The sequence below is a fragment of the Pyxicephalus adspersus genome, chromosome 6 (assembly GCF_032062135.1).
Source record: "Pyxicephalus adspersus chromosome 6, UCB_Pads_2.0, whole genome shotgun sequence".
Taxonomy (NCBI): Eukaryota; Metazoa; Chordata; class Amphibia; order Anura; family Pyxicephalidae; genus Pyxicephalus; species Pyxicephalus adspersus.
Genome location: NC_092863.1, coordinates 50,781,530 through 50,797,956, shown reverse-complemented (window position 1 = coordinate 50,797,956; position 16,427 = coordinate 50,781,530). Strand labels below are relative to the sequence as shown.

The following is a 16,427-nucleotide window of genomic DNA, read 5'->3' as shown; positions in this document are numbered from 1 at the left end:
GAACAAAGGGGGTGTACAATGGAGGTCACAATTGTATCCTTATGACAGAATTCCTTAACACAAAACAAAAGTATATGTTGTCATAATAAGACAATGGCTTCCATACTTTATGAAGTGCTGACCATGAACATGCAGATGTTGATCAATTCAGACTGAATAGTTGTTCTGTGTAAGTAACACAGAACTTCTTGCAACTGTGTCATAGTAACTTTTCTCCCACAGGTCAATATAAAGGGAAATACCACTTAAAGTAGATTGATATAATTTGGATGAAAGTCACATGCATTTGTGAATTACCTCAGAAGTGTCTGGAATGTACTCTAAATTGAGCTAAAAGCAAACTGCATTTACCCATTTACCCTAGCCCAAATTCCAATGCAACAGTCTGAAAGGAATAAATCATTTAAGATAAAGCAATAAAAGCCTCCTGATTTCTTTCCATACTGGTTTTCATTAAATATGGTCCTGCATTATATTTACATAAAAATATACAGCATATGGTAATGTAGCAACCTAATAAAATCCAGTTTATGACCATATCTGGGTCAAACATTCTTCTCATTCTGTGTGTAGAAAGGGTCGTGAGGCGCCATATTTATAATACAGTGATAAGCAGGAAAACATCCTAACTGCTTGTGTTGTAAGATTTAAGTCCAAGATTTCATCACTGAAGAGCAGAGACTAGGGATTCAGCTGTAAATGTCTGGCATTCTTTCAGTGCTTAGATGAATGAGCAAAGATAGAATAGGTTAGGTAAGCCTTGGGAATTTTTTGCAAAACAAGGAGTTAGGTAAACTTTTTAGTAAAATGTCAGTGTAAATCCAGACATATTAAAAAATACCAATCTCATAATAAAGTTTATTTCAAAACAAAGAACACAACATGAATGTGATATGTAGTTTTATGTGGAACATGCAAACACACCATCATTTAATAAACAAACACTGCTATTTAAGTCTAAGTAAAGTGCATTTTATTAGGAAATATTAGTACATACATTACTGGGATTAAAAAAAAAATTCAACCCCTTTAAAACTCACAGTTTATAAAGCATCACGTGCTACAAATGTAAAGGTTTAGGCAAATACAATATTTTTAAATGCTGCAAAATACAGATACATCAAGACAGCAGTTGTATGTATACACACAAAAAGGTGATGGTAAATGAGATTACTTAAGCATATTGAATAAATAACACTGACCTTCATGTTCCCATTCTGCTGGTTTTAGGTCTTAAACATTTCTGTATTATATTGCTTTTACAGCTAACTCTGACGAGGTATCAGAGGTTTTGCCCTACACTCAGCACAGGAAAAAGTTACAGTAAAATTACATTTACAGAGCTAAACCCAACAACCATTGCTAAATTACAGAATAGAGATAGAAAGTCACAACACTGTGCCGGTAAAATTACACTCTTTGTGTCATGGTGTGTTTCTGTGTAAAGGTTAACCACAATGGGAACATGAAGATGGGTAAAAATTATTTAAGATGCATCCTAATATTCTGTGCACCTTTGGCCTTTTATGGAGCTCTCCTTTAAAAGGCAGGAATACATGATTTACATCAAATAAATGATATGTCTAAGACGTTGAAACATCCAATCTCTGCAACCAAAGGATGTCTGAATTTTTATATATATATATATATATATATATATATATATATATATATATATAAACTATGAATAGTAATTTGGAGAACACTTACAAAACTTTTAACATATATTAAAAACCCACACCCACATATGGTTTCTGTGAATTATATTTTAAATTCAGGAATTTAATTAAAAAAAATACCTAAGTAGTTCTGCTTTCAGCCTTGTACAACCCTATGGACCAAAGTAGATTTTACATTTTTACTATGTTACAACTTTGATCAATAGTGGGGGAATTTCTCTCCTAACACAACCAGATACATTTAAGAAAGGGGGCGCACAATAAAAGTAAATATATGCATTGCCCTCTGAACCCTTTAACTGAAATGCATATGATTATAAAAAATATTTTAGAGAGTATTTTGCTTGTAGGCACACAAATAGTGGGACTGGTAGCAGCTCTAAATAAATAAGGCACAGAAACACAGGAATGGTATCTGAGATGCATGCAACTTGAAGCATAATACATTGTGGAATTTATGCATCGGTGTATACATACCATTAGGCACATATTATATTTAAAATTACAATATTTTATTTTTTCCTATCAAACAGCAAAGAATATTTCATTGTACAAAAGGCACATTAGTGAAATGCAATGGTCCATAAACAATAACTTAAAAGGCAAGAACTCAAAGGCAGTATTTCAGCGCTACATCAAAGCACACAGGTGAGGTTGACAGACAAAACCTAATGGTTCTGATATACCTTGTTCTAATATGGAGATGCAGAAAAAATACAGTTTTTTTTTTGGCATGACAAATGTCACTATTATCTAAGTTTAACAGAATACCTGCAAAGCATTTTGGGTGAGGAGTGTTTCATGACATCACCTCTGCTTTCCATTGATGCCAAGTTGAATGTGCCATTATGACCTCCATCTACAAATTACTCTTCGTAATTAGGAAGGTATAAGGAGAATTACTCCATAAAGTAGAAAAAGAAAAAAACTTTCCCACAAGAAAAGCCTACAGATACATTCAAAGATTCAAGTGTTTCTAAAGGGCTATTTTCTTCTACAATATATTAATTCAGCAATTTAAGGCAGAATGCAATGCAAATATAAACAAAACACAGTAATGAATTTATGTTTTCATCAAAAATTCATCCTTATGTATTTTAAAATTTGACTAGTTTAGAAATCTGCAGTTCACCTGATTTGAGCCATTTGCAATCCACTGTGCAGACTGAAAGAGAGGAATAACTAAGTGTCAGCCAGTGCTGATAAATGCACAGGAGAAGACAGCAGAGTGAATCTAATGATTCACGTCTCAATATGCTGCTGATCCTTCACTGACCAGTCAACAGGCTATAGGTAAAAAGTTAGCAGAGTATTTTGTTACTATTTGTTTGTTATTTTGTCATAGAAAGTGCCGTCACTCTCCTAGTTGTGCCATGTGACATGGTGGGAAAATCTTAGAAGTTAATAGCTAGAGATGCAAATGTATGTATGTCATCAATGTATATAGTGGTTTGCCTGTATTTCAGGAGTTTATCTTACTATACCCTATGACGTTTTCTAATATTGTCCCAAATAGAATCCATTGGCACAACTCAAAAAATGGCCATTTAAAACCTTTTGTCTAAATACCACTCTTCTACCTCAGTTACCATCCTTGATGATGTACATCATCCTGCCAAAATCATGTCCTCCCTGCTATATTAAATATTTCTGTGGAAAAGTGGGGTCATTTTTGGAAAATAAACATCACAACGTGCATCAAAATGATTGGGAGGAGAAGATTTTGAGGAGTCACCCAAATGATTGCAGAAAAGGGGCAGCAGATGTAAAGCGTACATATATGGATTGCCTGAAGACTTATGTCTAATGGCTCCAGGGTACATTGTTCTGTACTGCTCAAGGAATACAGCAATATGAAGAGAATGGAACGTTTTATAATGAGTAAAGTAAAGTAAGCACTGCACTTTAATGTATCTGTCTGTCTGTAGATAGACAGACAGACACACACTTGCTGTTAACAAGATATATTTTCCAACAGTTATAAGTCCCTAGACAGGGCACTAACATTTCTTTCACTCAAAGTGCTAAAGTGAAATTCTCCTGTACAATACACAATTATGTTTGTTCTTTATAAACTTAATTAGGGCAAACCCACTGACTTAGTAAAAACAAAATTAAACAACCCATTCCCACCATCCAACCTACTGCCATCTACACTGTGCACCTTCCTGCTAAAAGGGAGGCTAATTTACTGAGACTGGTTTTTTGCTACTTCAGCAGCTTTTGGTCACTTCAACAAATATCATGGGATCACAGACATGCCACATTTGCAGCAGTAGCAAGCATTTCAGTAACTACCGTCTCCTGCGACTTACAAAAAAAAAAAAAAAAAGAGAACATGGGGGTTATATCTGACCAGTACTATTTAAAAAAATCCTTCATTTTACTGAAATATTCAAATAAAAAAAAACAACTGAATTTTGACTTAGCATTCTCTTATAAAAGGCAAGTTTAAAACAATAATTTACACCTGCATTTCATGCACTTTTAGTAATTATTAGAAAAGGCAGTGCTTGGAAGTTTTAGCAAGGTGCAACCGAATTACTAAACCCAGAAAAACTTCATGCTGGTACAATAAGTCTACTTGTCCAATTCCATTTATATCTGGATTAGAACAGTTTAGTAAAAATGAGTCATACAAAATAAACATAATTTATATAAAGTTATATTTGTTTCAGAACGGAAATACAATTTCTACTTTAGTCTGAAATATGCTGGGAATAGAGAGCAAATAAAATTGTTAGGTTGTGATCTTTAGAATTAAATAATATTACAGCACAACCAACCATATATATCTGGCATGATCAGGTAAGTGAAGTGCCATGGCAGCTCAGCATAATATACGGATATCAAATATGGGTAAAAGACAAAGCACAAGATGACAGAATCACTTGGTTTTTTTCTGTACCAAATGAATAAAATAGTATTTTACCATTTTGCTATGGCCTAAAGAGATACATATATAACATCTTTGGATAATATTATTATGTTTTCATAGTGGTCCCATATGTGTTATTAAAAAAAAAAAAAAAAAAACTACTGAACCCTACTGAAGGCAGCAATGCACTGTAATGTAAGCAATGCAGAGTAAAAGATCCTACCCTAGCATTTAGAGTACCAGTAGTACCTTCTCCAAAGAAAAGGTGATGAGAATGAGACAATTGAGACAAGATAAAGTTGCAGAAACAGCAGACAAGCATATGAGATATATAGAAGTGTATAATGTTAAAATGCAATGTGGTCACAAAGCTTGATCAATACCAATAGGGTCTTCAGTTCCTTAAAAAGAAAAAGGGCTTAAAGCTTTATCAACTGGTGCTATTTTGTTAGGACATACAGTGCACATACAGAGCTAAAAGTAATGTAAGGCCAGAGACAGCAAATTAGAATATACATTAAAAATAGTCCACTAGCTTCTCTTGGGAGGATATTAAAAGTTATCTCCATGCACAAATGGGCTGAGCTCTGTCCACATATTGTAACAAACACAAAGATTACTTTTTTGCATAATATGAAATAAGAATAAACAAATCAAACAGGAAGCCCTCTCTTCTGGAATCCTGGAAAATACAAGTCAGTGTGACTACTGTCCATCCAATAATAATTTATCAGTTTTGGATGGAATTGACAAAGATCATGAACTTGATGCATAAAAATTGAAATCTAATACATTAGTGTTCGATAATCCATTAAGTAACCTTAACTAAAACCTTGGATTCAGAAATTAAATGTGACTTCATGGAAAAGCACATGTGAGGTTAGTTCAAGTTAGTCAATTTTCATACCCATGTGCTCCAGGGAAGGACTGATTAAAGTAAGATTGAGTAGTGTGGAGATCATTTACCATAATTTTAGTAATAAAACCTATTAAATCCCTTCTTATGCTTTGTAGTAAGCTGCAGCAAATAAAAGCTGGCTGGAGTTGGGAACTATTGTAGCAGGACTACAGTTCTTACCACCAAAACAAGCATTATTATGACATACATAAAAAGGTTTGTATTACAATGTTTTAACACTGAATGAAGGAGAATCATAATATAGAGTTTCAATGGATCAAAATAAAAGAGGAAAAAAACAAACAATTATTCTGTAGTGCTAAGACATGAGCCATCTTTTTCAAGGATGGTACTAATGTACTTACAGGGAAAAAAAATTTGTTCATTATGATATTTGGTAAGAAGCTGCTCTGCGTTCACATAGGCACCACTACTGTTTTTGTTCCATGACTTGAAATGAAGGATCTTAGAAGACTTCAAAGTCCACTCATCTACTCACCTCTCCATTGTACAGAATAATTACAAGCATGCCTAATGTTTACTTGTTGTAAACAAATAAGTGTTCTGCCTGGTTGACAGATCACAAAAGCCCCCAAAAAGAATTTATGGAGCAAAACTGAACACGGGAGGAGGTAAGACATCCGAATCTTACTGTGCCTGCTAAGTGAGTGTTGTTGCCAGGATGATGATAAGAATTAACACCAGGACGGCCACACAGATGATTATGAAGATCATTTTCTGGAATATAAGGAAAACAAGGTTAGAATTAAAGCATATAAGGCAAGTCTAGAGATCTACTATGCTTCATTTATTGGCATCTTCTAAGCAAACTGCATTGCCACAAAACAACCAAGCATATTTAAACCTGGATGTGGACTTTATGGTCGCCAAGGTTAGTATTTGGTCAGCACTACCACCCAACTACAGTTGTTTTATTAGGGCATAGTCACTTCAAGCTATGGTGTAGGCCCTTCACCTGTGAACACAATGCACCAGTCACATATCCCTCCACCAGTGTTAACCATATACAGTATTTCTGCAGGCACAGTAAATTAGTATCAGGTGCTCAGTGTTATGGAATGAGCTATTAATCTGCTGAAGTATTGGACAGCTACATATTTATTTTGTTTTTTACTGAATTACCTATTTTATTATTTTAAAATAAAATCACACTACTTAAAATTTTGAGAAATTGCCATCTTACTGCAGTTGGTCAAGTGAACACCAGGGGGCAGATTTAACATTGGTCTACTGGCCTGGTCAATTCAATTTTAACAAGAGAATGATCTTGCATTTCATGTATGTCTTACAGTTGGTATTTCAGTCAATGGAGGTGTCTATTATCTACACTTCAGAAAATGTCACTCCCTAATTAATTTTAGTATATTTTATTATCACTAGAATGAACTGTTTTCTAAACACTTATGAATGTTTTTACCCTTCTCAGCTTTGTTGCATACTTGGCTCAGTTTGCATGTAGTCTGGCAATATCACACAGAATAAAACCTGCATAGCAATGCTATACAATAAAATAGGGCTGTCTCCTTAGTACAACAAACAAAAGATTATTTTATTTGCAAAATCGACTAACATGTACAAATAAATTGAGAAAAAATTGAGATAAAAAATTACATATACAACATATTTAACATAACATAAAAGTAGAGCCAAACTCCAGTATATATATTTACACATCACAGTAAGCTGGATGAGCAAGCGTGCACTTTTTGTTAAAATATTTGCACGCACCATTTAGGTTATTTAGGTTAAGAGGCCTTTAAGCATCTAATGTGTCACTGATAAATGTGCCATGACATTAACCAACACCACTATAACCACCCCGTGTCATTACATAGATCATAGTCTGCTGCAGTACTGCCCACTCTTTATACAATCAGCCTTGTTTATTACTAAACATAATCTAAAATAATTAATAATATCTCCTGTCTTAAATTTACCACACTTCAAATACAACCACATAGCCCTAACAGCCATCTCATGTTCTCATAAAAGGTGTTCTTCTACTATGCTGATGGTATAATGGGGGAGCACAGAAGCAAAATGATTATATTACTTACTGCCACACAGGCAAAGGCACATAATGGGTAAAAACCCCGAAATTCATTTAAGGCCAACTGACAAGCCAATAATCAAGGCAATTATGCCAGCCGCCACCAGCACTAAAATAGCAATGATCCATTGTTTCTGTCAAAGTTTAAAAGAGAAAACAGTCAGAATGTATTTTGATCACTACAACCAGTCTATAAAATTAGGAATCAAACTGCCTAAAATGACATTAAAATGATATATCAGGTAAAAAGCATGCAAATAAAAAAAAAAAAAAAAAAAAAAAAAAACCTTTGCGCTGGGGCGGGAAATTCCAAATTCATTTGTATTGCATTCAATACAAAATAACTGTATTGAATGCAATACATCGGATGTATATGTGTAAAAGCAGCACACTGTTTTCAAGAACATTTATTTATCAGTATATATATTAGTATAAGTATAATATATATTTATTTATTTAATTTATTATTTTTACGTGATTTTGTGTTTCAGACTTTATTATACTCATACTATTATATTACAGTGTAAAAAAAATTTGATGAAAAACCATGTACCGCTTTTAGACATATAAAACTGGACAGAAATGTATCGCTGGGGAGTATAAGAACCTTGGAAAAGAAAAAGGTGACTGACAACAAACCTTTCATGCTGCAACTAACAGAACTCTGTCCAACATGGCAGATATCATTATTACATTTCTGTAGCAGGAACAGCACTGATACCAATGTTTACTATACAAATATATATTATGTCATATTTATCTTACCCTGCGTGATTTGCTCTGGTATTTTACTGCCTTCTTTGTTTCTTCTTTGGCGTGTTCAATATAATCAGCAGCATTTTCAACGTTCTTCTCTATGTTGTTTATCATTTCGCCCTGAAAAAAGCAAAAACAGTTGATATTTTGTGTTTTAAAGCAATGTTTAATTGAAACAAAGGTAGTAACAAGGAGCTGACAACTTTCAACATGGCCATGAAAATGAGTGGTATAAATATGACCTGAGCAGTGGATTAATAAAAAAAACAACTTGGAAAAAAATTGAATGATAATATTGAAGGTAAACAGTGTCAAAAGGGTTTATTCAAGAACCTATGTCTATCTATATTCCTAATAATTGTAATTATACAGGATTACCAATGGAATATTTGTCCTCCTATTTAACTTTATTTTTTTCCTCCAATGCTTGAAACGACACTTTTTCTTGGGTCAGCACTTATATAAAGTGGGACAATTGCTGCCTTGTCAACTGACTGATAACCACACATGATCTCCCAAATTGTGTTTTTACTCCTTTTTTATTTGTGCCCAATGTCACAGAGCTGCAATAGCCTACACTCCAACTTTAAAATAGATGTAAAATCCCACAATGCCATGTATTTTTATATGGGGCATCTGTAGATATCTGCATTCCTGTCATTCAAAAAAAGAGTGAACACAGAAAAGTTGCTTTACTGTAAAAGTTCTGAAAATGGTAATTTTAGTACCAAGTTTCTGATACAATTGTAACCCAAGGACACATTAATACATAAAAAACAAAGATCATTATTAAACAAGTGATGCAAAATGAGAAACACAATTGTGCCATGTACATTATCTGTATGTGCTGGAATGAAAATGTAACTTTTATACGACAAAACACAGTTATTTTACCTGTATCCTCATCCTCCAGGAGACAAAAACCAGCAGCAAATGGCAAAGTGTTACACAGTTATTAACATCTGAAATAAAATTCTACAGACATATATCTTCTTTCTGGTATTGGGTTTACATATGTTATTGCTTACAGAAAATGAACACAGACCCAAGGTAATACATACACGTTGTCTTTACCGCATATAAATGAAAATGCACAATAATCCTGTTACAAGTTAGTATGAGAACAATTATCAGGATAATCTAAAGTGTTCCTACCATTTACAACCATTTAAAAAAATCTACCTCAAACTAGAACTTTGACTTTAAACCTTTTATTTCTAATCTTTAAATAAAGGGAAGAGTAATAGTAAGAAAAACCATGCCTTAGGTTACATACACATGTCAGATGATAATCGCTTCAGGTCTGGTATCAGACAAGAATCTGGTGTGTGTCCAGTGCTCGTCCGGTGTCGTTCATGGATCCGTCCTGGCGGATCAATGAACGAAAAACGACTTCAATACAAGTGATGGGGAGAAAGCACAGCGGAGTGAAGCTCGCTTGTTCTCCCCCCTCCATAGAGCAGAATGGAGCTGTATGTACAGCACAAAACAAACAACAACAAAAAAAAACAAACCTGTGAACTGTAAACTAATGTTTAAAGAAGCTTCTAAATTTTTTTATTGTATCAGACCCAGAACAACCTTAAAGGGTTTACCACTTTGTTGCATTCCTTCTATTTATAGAATGGTTAGTGGGTAAAGTGAGCTACACATTTAATAATAATGCCATGCTGAAAAAAGTAAATTGGTCAGTATATTGTAGTATATTGCTATTGGTGTTATCTACTGCAATACAAAACAATTATACTTCTTTCGGCAAAACCATCAAAAAAGTGCTTGGCATTCATTCATTGCTGTCAGAGATGGATTTCTACAGTGACAACACTGGCCCTTTGTAGCGGGTTAATGGGAAATGCTTTCCCTTGTGTAAATGAGAATCTTTATGACCCATGGGTATTTATAGTCAGTCACAGTGGACAGTGAGCTGTTTGTATAGTTTCTTAAGGGTTTCTGTTTAGGGCAATAAATATAAATCCTGACTGCCCACATTTAAACTATGATTATTTGTTTTTATCTTTTCATTAGGTTACTTGCATTTCCTTTACAGTGGACAAGCTCATCTCCAAGAGCAAGTCAATATTATACGGTGATCAGTAACTACAACTAGTTTAGGCCTTAGGACAATTGTAAAAGTTCTCCTCTAGGTTACTATATTTGAAAAACATGTCAAGTCCTATGGCCTAAAACCTTATTTTCAGTACTTCGGTGACTAGATTCCTCGGTTTTGCGACACAGAAATTAAAAAATACTTTTCAACAAAATTGAACTATATAGAATCTCTAACTTAGTGATAAAAGAGAATGATCCAACTTGCAAATCTGTGGGTTTAGACTACCCCACAGTAATAGGATAGAAAACATAATAATTGCTATATAGTGAACCCAACATGCTGTCTCCTGGAATCTGATGTGCTCCATGAGCACATATAACATAATGTTATGTGTTACTAAGCTATTATTATTCAGCCCTCTATTTTACCCCATTTATTTAAAATAAATGACAACCAAAATAAAAATTATTCTTAAAGCATTACCTGAGTCTCCACCAACATGGCAATGTCCATAAACATGTCGTGCAACTCCCGTATGCTTGATTCCAACTTCATTATATCCTTGTGCCGTGATTCAATCTCATTCAGAGCTTGCCTTGTGATCTGGGAATCAGAAATAATCTAAAGGGAGGGAAAAAAAAGTACTTAATACCTGTTTTTATTACTTTTATTTTTTTTTTAATGCTCTGAAATTTAAAAGTAAAAAAAGCCATACACAGAGGGTTCCTTCCAGAGAATACACAAAGCTTCCTAATATCCATATACTGAATAATTTTTAGGAATGACTGAAGGTAAGCTGAAGTAAGTTGACCGCCTGATTTCACACACATAGTCACCAACCACTTTCTGTGGTTGGTGACTGTTCAACTGATTAAAAAAGTCCAGTGAGCATAAATGTGCCTTGTACAATTGATTCCAGAGACCAGAGCAGAAAATATATATTCTTTTCTGCAAACTTCTGCTGCATGGAATATCTCTGAATCCACAACACATTGAACCTTGAAATAAATGGGTTACTGCAGCAGCTAACACTGGGCTAACACATCCAGTCAGATAGGACCAGGCTCCTGAGGGTATAACTGACATGGGCTCACCAAAATAAGACAAAAGAAGATTGGGAAAACATTGCCTGGTCTTAGGAGTCTTGATTTGTGTTGCATTTTTCGGAAGTTTGGTGTGAATTTGGTGTCAACAACATGAAAGCATGGATTCATCCTGTCTTGTATGAAGAGTTCAGGCTGGTGGTGGTGTAATGGTGTGGGGAATATTTTCTTAAAACTTTGTGTCCCTTATTACTAACTGAGCAGTGTTAAAATGCCACTAAATACCTTAGCTGGCCATGTGCATCCCTAACAGCAGCATACCCATGATTGGTGGCTACTTCCAGAAGGATAATGTGCCATGTCACAATACTCAAAATCATTTCAAACGAATTTCCTGAACAGGACAGTGAGTTCAAAGAACTTAAATGGCCTCCAATCACCAGATCTCAATCAATAGAGCATATCTGGGATGTGACGAAGCAAGAGATTACCAACAATTAGCCAACAATTCTGCAGGGATGGTGTATTACTAATGTGTCAATGTGGACCAAAAATCCTGAGGAATGTTTTGATCCCTTGTGGAATTGATGCCAGGAAGAAGTATGGCAGCTCTGAAGGCAAAAGGCAACCCTATTTTATATACATCCCTGTGTAACATAATAACTTAATATTATCAATCCAACAGTCACCACTTTATTAACACGGGTTAATGCTCTTGTGGCCCACATAACTACACTCTATAAATACATTATATACATACATCAGAAGTAAAAATTGATGGGTTCCCACTCTCCAGCATCTCTTCCAGTTCATCGTCTGTGGTTGTTTTTCCAGCTGAAATAAAAGAGATAAAATGTAATTTATGTGAAGACACATGAAGCTACATTAAAGATTTCAGCTCTTCACAGCCCCTGTAAAAGAGGTGTCTGGAAATTGTCTCATTCATTAATATTTCAACAGAAAAAGCGAGAGACAAGCAATTTTCTTTTTAGCAGCTGTGTATTCTGCTGCACATTTAACATTCCTTTGTGTGCATTCAGTCAGAATCATCTCTTCTCTCTACAGTGAAGGCATGGGGGGAGTATTAAAAACATCAGATCAATACAGAGCCAAATACTATTTAGGCATTATTTTTTTAGAAGCAGTTAATATACTGTAATCATATCAGAACAATTGATGTAAGCTACACTGATTACACATAACAATCAGGTAAACTGCAACCTATTACTTTTTTTCTATACACTTTGGGGGCTCCACAAGGATCACCAAAAGCTAGTACCGTTAGCTATTTAACTATAAGGCACAAATGCATTTATCTATTAGGATCTCTCCAGGTTGTTTCAACTTTAAATAACTTTGGGAAAATGCTGTATAGAAAGAATACTTGAAATATCATACTTATTTCTAGCTGACGCTGTATCCGTCCTTTACTGCGCTCCCGAAACTGAATTTGTGTTTCATTGTATTCTATCATAACCTCTCCAAATTTTCTGGACAATACTGTATGCTGGAACAAAAAAAAATGTTTAAGTGGTAAATATGAAAAAAAAAAGATGGATAACAAGCAATATAGAACAAGATGTTCCATCATGTACTGCAGAAAAGTTGTAAAAGTGTACAAAATGTAATACAATTAAAGCATAAGAGAAACCTCCAAACAATAAATGCCCCTCAGGTGATGGATAAGATGGGAAAAAGTGTAAATAAAATAAAACATTCAAAATATTGATAAGATTGTAAAAATTTAAATATATGTACCCAAAGCTTTGTTGTCTCCTTTCACACCCTATTCTGAGTTGAACCTTTTACCAGACAGGAGATAAGGGAGATGCAGCAAGAAGGAAAAATACAATAAGAGGCTGAAAGGGGTTCTACGATTCCTCTACCTAAATTAAAAAAAAAAATACTTCTGGCTCCATTGCTGTTAAAGTGATTTACACTAACTTCATGTCCTGGGGACAATATTTTTTCATCCTTTGAAAGAATCTCTCCGATAGTAGAAAACTCTGTAGGACTCTCAAAGAAAAATAACGGCACATTTGAGGGATATTTGTATTACAAATGCCAAAAACTACTAAAAACGTCTAGACATTTTCTTAAAGTAAATACAGGTATTGCCTCCTATTTTGTTTTTTTAGGTATTGATCAGGTTAATGCAGATGTCAGTGCAGGGGACTAAATAAATAAATAAAAAAACAAAAAGAAATAGGGTATTGGATCAGAATGAATTTAGAAACACACATTGGGCCTTGATTTATTAAAGTTCTTCAAGGCTGGAGAAGATGCTGGAGAAGATACACTTTCATCAGTGAAGCTGGGTAATCCAACAAACCTGGAATGGATTTCTTCATAGTCATGTGCTAGTAAATGTCTTGAATCCTGGACTCCCTAGCCTTGAAGAGCTTTAATAAATTAGGCCCATTATGAGAGGTTTAAATCCAAAATGTGACCTGAAGCTCTTATGGCCATAATAGAACTAAAAGTCTAGGATTTTAAAATTCTCTGTTGAGATTATTTAAGTTTTATTTATTTATAAGGTTTGTTGAATTAATAAACATATTTTGATTTTGAGCGCCAACACTTGATCACAATATATCCTATGTATATGCTTTATTTGTTGCCAGTTTAGTGTACATGTAAATCTATGTATGTTTTGAAAGCAGCTTAAAAAAGGACCTGGTTTGTCTTGAACATGTAGCAAAGATGTTTTATTGTTTTCCCTAATACAGAGAGTAAGTACAATGTAGCACAAGCCTGTGACATGTCTACCCCACTGAAATGTCTGCACAGATGCTTCCAGGTAATGGATTTTATTTGTTTGTGCTTTACCAGGAAACACCAGACAAGTGTTAAAACACAAAAGGTTGTGGGAGATTTCAATAAAATGTTTAAAAAATGATAATAGAAGACAAATGTTATTTTCTAATGTATAGAACATTTTGGGATTTGGCCCACGTGATGATCCTATGTATATGTGGGTTTTTCATGCCTGCCACGAAAAAGCAAAAGAAAAACAGGTTTTAAAATCTGTCAGGACTGGCCTGATATGTAGCTTATACATTGTACTTTAATCCACTTTTCCATATAGTGTGAACCTCAATAAAGCATTAATGGAGAACTTCCTTTGTGCTTTACCTGAGCAGTTTATCAGTTCAACCTTCGCACTACTCAGATACAAACAAATTAGCCAAGTCCATAACAAAACAAGGATTACCACTCACACATAATCACTATAAATGTTGAGTCCGATTTAAAAAGAAGTACTTTTAAAATCTACATCTTACAATAAGTTAGACAGCAGAGGAATCACCTGCAGGATACACAATCATACAAACTTGAAGATCTATACAAACACCAGATGGTGGCCAACCATGTACTCATGATAGGTCATTAAACAAACACACATTTGCATTCATTAAACATGCATGTTATGCGGAAAAGGGAGAGGGAGTACCTGTGCTCCAACTAACAGCAGAAAACTCAAAGATAAATCCACCATCCAATTCACAAAAGTGCTCACAAGTTATTGTTATTATTATTAATATTATTAAACAGGATTTATAAAGCGCCAACATATTACGCATCGCTGTACATTAAATAGGGATTGCAAATGACAGACTAATACAGACAGTGGTACAGGAGGAAAGGACCCTGCCCCGAAGAGCTTACAATCTAGTAGGTGGGGGAATTTCACACACAATAGGATGGGAGATATGTAGTGGTGGGAAGTATTGGTGGTTTCAAATGACAGAAGCCGGGTAGGCAAGTTTGAAAAAATGGGTTTTGAGCGCTCTTTTAAATGAGCAGAAAGTAGGAGCAAGCCGAATAGGACGAGGAAGACCATTCCAGAGAGTTGGAGCAGCTCTAGAGAAGTCTTGTATCCATGCGTGTGATGAGGGTATGAGTGAGGAAGTCATTATTAGGTCATTGGAGGAGCGGAGAGAGCGGCAGGGGGAGTATTTTTTCACCATGTCAGAAATGTAAGTGGGACAATAACTGTGTAAGGATTTGAAGGCAAAACACAGAAGCTTAAATTTGATTCTAAGTTGAAATGGAAGCCAATGGAGAGAACTACAAAGAGATGCAGCGAAAGAGGAGCAGAAGGAAGGATGGATGAGTCTGGCTGCAGCATTCAGGATAGATTGTAGAGGAGAGAGTCGGGTTAGTGGAATACCAGCGAGAACGATGTTACAGTAGTCCAGACGGGAGATGATAAGAGCATGTACAAGGAGTTTGGTGGTCTCAGGGGACAGGTAGGGGCGGATTTTGGAGGTTTTGCATAGGTGAAAGTGACAGGACCTGAAAATGTTCTGAATATGGGGGGTAAATGAGAGGGCTGAGGTAAAGGAGGGGAGGGCCGAATAACAGTGTTGTTAACAGTTAGATATATGTCAGGGGGGGATTTGGAATTAGAGGGGGGGATGATGATGAGTTCTGTTTTATCCAGGTTGAGTTTCAGGAATTGGTCAGACATCCATGATGATATGGCTGACAGGCAGCATGAGACCTTATCCAGGACTAATGGGAGACAGGTCAGGAATGGACAGATAAATTTGAGTGTCATCAGCATACAGATGGTACTGTAAACCAAAGGAGGATATGTTAGAGGTCTATGGGCATCTGATAACCATAAGTAGCTGGATCAAGACAACATTTACTTATGTGACTGGTTGTACAGTGCAGAATTCTCCCCAGAAATGTTTTTAGGCCGGAGGGGAAGAAGCTGTAGACCAGTGGTGGCCCCTGTAATGTGACGCAGCTTTTCAAAAAACGCCAAAAAAAAGCAAAGGGGTTTCTAAAAAAATGGATGTGGGGATTGGGATGGGCAGGCATATTTCACATAAATAAAGCCCAGTGAAATGACAGTTTTCAATAACTGTTTTTTTTTTCTTTTGCTATTTGTGTACTAGGCATATTTACTTTCGGTGACACAATTAAACTATTTTTTTCTCTATACAAATGCGTTTGGATGTGTACTAGTATCTCTTTCAAATTATACTACTGAGAAGTACGTATATAAGAAGCTCGGAAAGTTTTATGTTTACACATAGT

General features: G+C 35.1%; 1 protein-coding gene across 2 annotated transcripts in view; it reads right to left on the bottom strand.

Annotated features, from left to right (window-relative positions):
- Positions 1-956: 956 nt before the first annotated feature.
- STX2 (syntaxin 2) overlaps positions 957-16,427 on the bottom strand; it is a 31,315-nt gene continuing 15,844 nt past the window's right edge. The window contains exons 6-10 of one of the 2 annotated variants that reach the window (XM_072415728.1): positions 12,774-12,882; positions 12,136-12,209; positions 10,816-10,953; positions 8,292-8,402; positions 957-6,193 (exon numbers count right to left, since the gene is read on the bottom strand). In XM_072415728.1, coding sequence (XP_072271829.1) covers positions 6,116-6,193; positions 8,292-8,402; positions 10,816-10,953; positions 12,136-12,209; positions 12,774-12,882 — 510 coding nt within the window. In that variant the 3' untranslated portion in view covers positions 957-6,115. The other variant, XM_072415727.1, reaches the window with a different exon arrangement.